The sequence below is a fragment of the Apis dorsata genome, unplaced genomic scaffold (genome assembly GCF_000469605.1).
Source record: "Apis dorsata unplaced genomic scaffold, Apis dorsata 1.3 scaffold_19, whole genome shotgun sequence".
Classification (NCBI taxonomy): Eukaryota; Metazoa; Arthropoda; class Insecta; order Hymenoptera; family Apidae; genus Apis; species Apis dorsata.
Window position 1 is genome coordinate 397,807 of NW_006263321.1, and position 2,250 is coordinate 400,056.

General features: G+C 22.7%; 1 protein-coding gene across 2 annotated transcripts in view; it reads right to left on the reverse strand.

The window, feature by feature from the left end:
- Window positions 1-523: 523 nt before the first annotated feature.
- LOC102674327 (galectin-8-like) overlaps window positions 524-2,250 on the reverse strand; it is a 3,786-nt gene continuing 2,059 nt past the window's right edge. For both annotated transcript variants that reach the window (XM_006607806.2, XM_006607805.2), the window contains 5 exons: window positions 1,971-2,175; window positions 1,703-1,900; window positions 1,533-1,621; window positions 1,256-1,450; window positions 524-1,118 (listed from right to left, as the gene is read on the reverse strand). In XM_006607806.2, the coding sequence (XP_006607869.1) occupies window positions 968-1,118; window positions 1,256-1,450; window positions 1,533-1,621; window positions 1,703-1,900; window positions 1,971-2,175 (838 nt within the window). In that variant the 3' untranslated portion in view covers window positions 524-967. The remainder of the gene's footprint in view (window positions 1,119-1,255; window positions 1,451-1,532; window positions 1,622-1,702; window positions 1,901-1,970; window positions 2,176-2,250) is intronic.

The window sequence follows — 2,250 nt, forward strand, 5'->3', positions numbered from 1 at the left end:
TATTTTTTATTTATATACATTATTTAAATTTGATTATGACTATTGCATATATAAATTTTTAGAATAGTTTTTTTTTCTTTATTATATGTCAAAAATTAATATATTAATGTAAAATGTTATAATTTATATTATTTTTTTTATTATATTATATTACAATCTTCGAAAAAAAATGATAAACATAATATTTGAGAAATATTGATTTTTGCAAAGTACAATATAAATTATATTTAAAATTTTATTTAACAAATATATTAATCTACTATTATCTACAAGATATATATTATTGTACATAAGATATATTCGCGGATCAATTTTGAAGAATAGAGTCAAATAAATATAAAAGTTAATACACGAAAATGTTAATTGATTAAATTATAATCAATTTAGAATTTACATTAAATGAAATGAGGCAGAAACAGAATGAAATGATAGATAGAACTTTTCTATCTTCATTTCGCGTCATCTAATACAAACTTAATAAATAAAGAACATTTTTATGTACTAACTTTTTCGGTTTGATTTCTATATTTAATTTGTTCTAAAAATATCTTATGAATATATTATCTATTTATATATCAACAAGCTCTAAATAGTTGTGCAATCAAAACACGAATCGTTATTTGAAAAAATTGATAATCATAGCAAGCATATAGGACGAGTTTTATATGTAATTTTTTCAAGTTTTTTTGATAACAATTCTTTAAACTAATTTGATCTTCATCCTTTTACTACTCAAGTAAAGAAAATGAAATATTGATAAAACATTATCAATTTGTGTTTCGATTATGCAATTATTCTGAGCTGAGAATCGTACATGATCTATCAATAATATAAATAAACTTTAATCAATAATGAAATATTGTTCCAAAAAGTTTATCTTTGTAAATAGCGGGAAAGATAAATAGGATAAAAAAAAATCATTATAATCAATAACAAATAATTAAAAATTTTCAAACCAAAAATTTGTTTAATTTGAATATGTTATAGCTAGTTCGTGAAGCACAATATCTCCAGATATTTTAAGAGTATCAATGATGGATGGTTGTAATCTGTGTTTGAATTCACCAATCATTTTGTTTCCTAACCATATTGTATATGCTTCGAATTCACATCGAATTCTACAAAAAAAATAAAAATGTGAATTAAAAATTCAACAAAAAAAAATTAAAAAAAAAATAATTAAAAATTAATTAATAATATCTTTAATTATATTTGTTTGAGTAAAATTTTTTGTAGGGTATTTTTTTTAACCTACGTCAGAAGAAAATCACGACCAGGCATCCATGACAAATGACCTGAGTGTCTTTCTTCGTATCCCCAAGATCCATTTGTCCAGAAATTCATTACAACATAAGGTACGTTGCTGCCATATAAAAAACGAGGATTTAAATGTAATGCAATTACTGGATGTGGATAAATTGCTTTTCCTTTTTGTAGATTTACGTAAAATCTATAATCAAATATATATAAAATTAATTATTCCCTATTTCTTGTTTGAATTTTTTTTAATCCTAAAAATCATAAGAACTCACGAATGTGGAAGAAGTTTTAATCTTCCTGCAATGAAAAGTCTGGTTCCTATTTTAAATTCATTTTCAATATTTACCGTGATTGGAACACTCTATATATAATTTTTGATATTTAGTAGTAATTTCAATTGATAAAAACAAATATAAAATATAGTATTTAAAAAAAAACCTACAAGAAAATCGACGAGTGGTTGATCAATTTTTAAAGTTAAAATGTTATTTGGTCTGCATAATTTTGGATCAGGATAAACAAATAATTCCAATTGTCTAAATCTAGCATCTTCTAATGATCCATTAATTTCTAAATTTATTACATCTTCAAGAGGTATTCTATATGCAAAAGCACAAAAATGTTCTCCATTTACTGCAATCTAATAAAATTAATCTTGAAAAATATTGCTATAAAATTTATAATTATATTAATCAATCTTTAATTCTTACTTGATATTCATTAGCAGTACAAAAAATTAAAACATGCACATAGGAATTGCGCTGAAAAGCAATATGTCCTGCAGGAGAACAAGTCTCTTCTTCTTCCCAACAACCCTTAAATTTTGAATTTCGAACCACATAACCTCTGTCTAATCGTGCATTAAAATGCAATGCAATATTTTCAGCATTTTTGCACAATAAATTAACTGAAAATCTATAAGAATATTTAACAATCTATAATATGTTTAACAAATATATATTTTGATTTCTTTATATATATATATATATA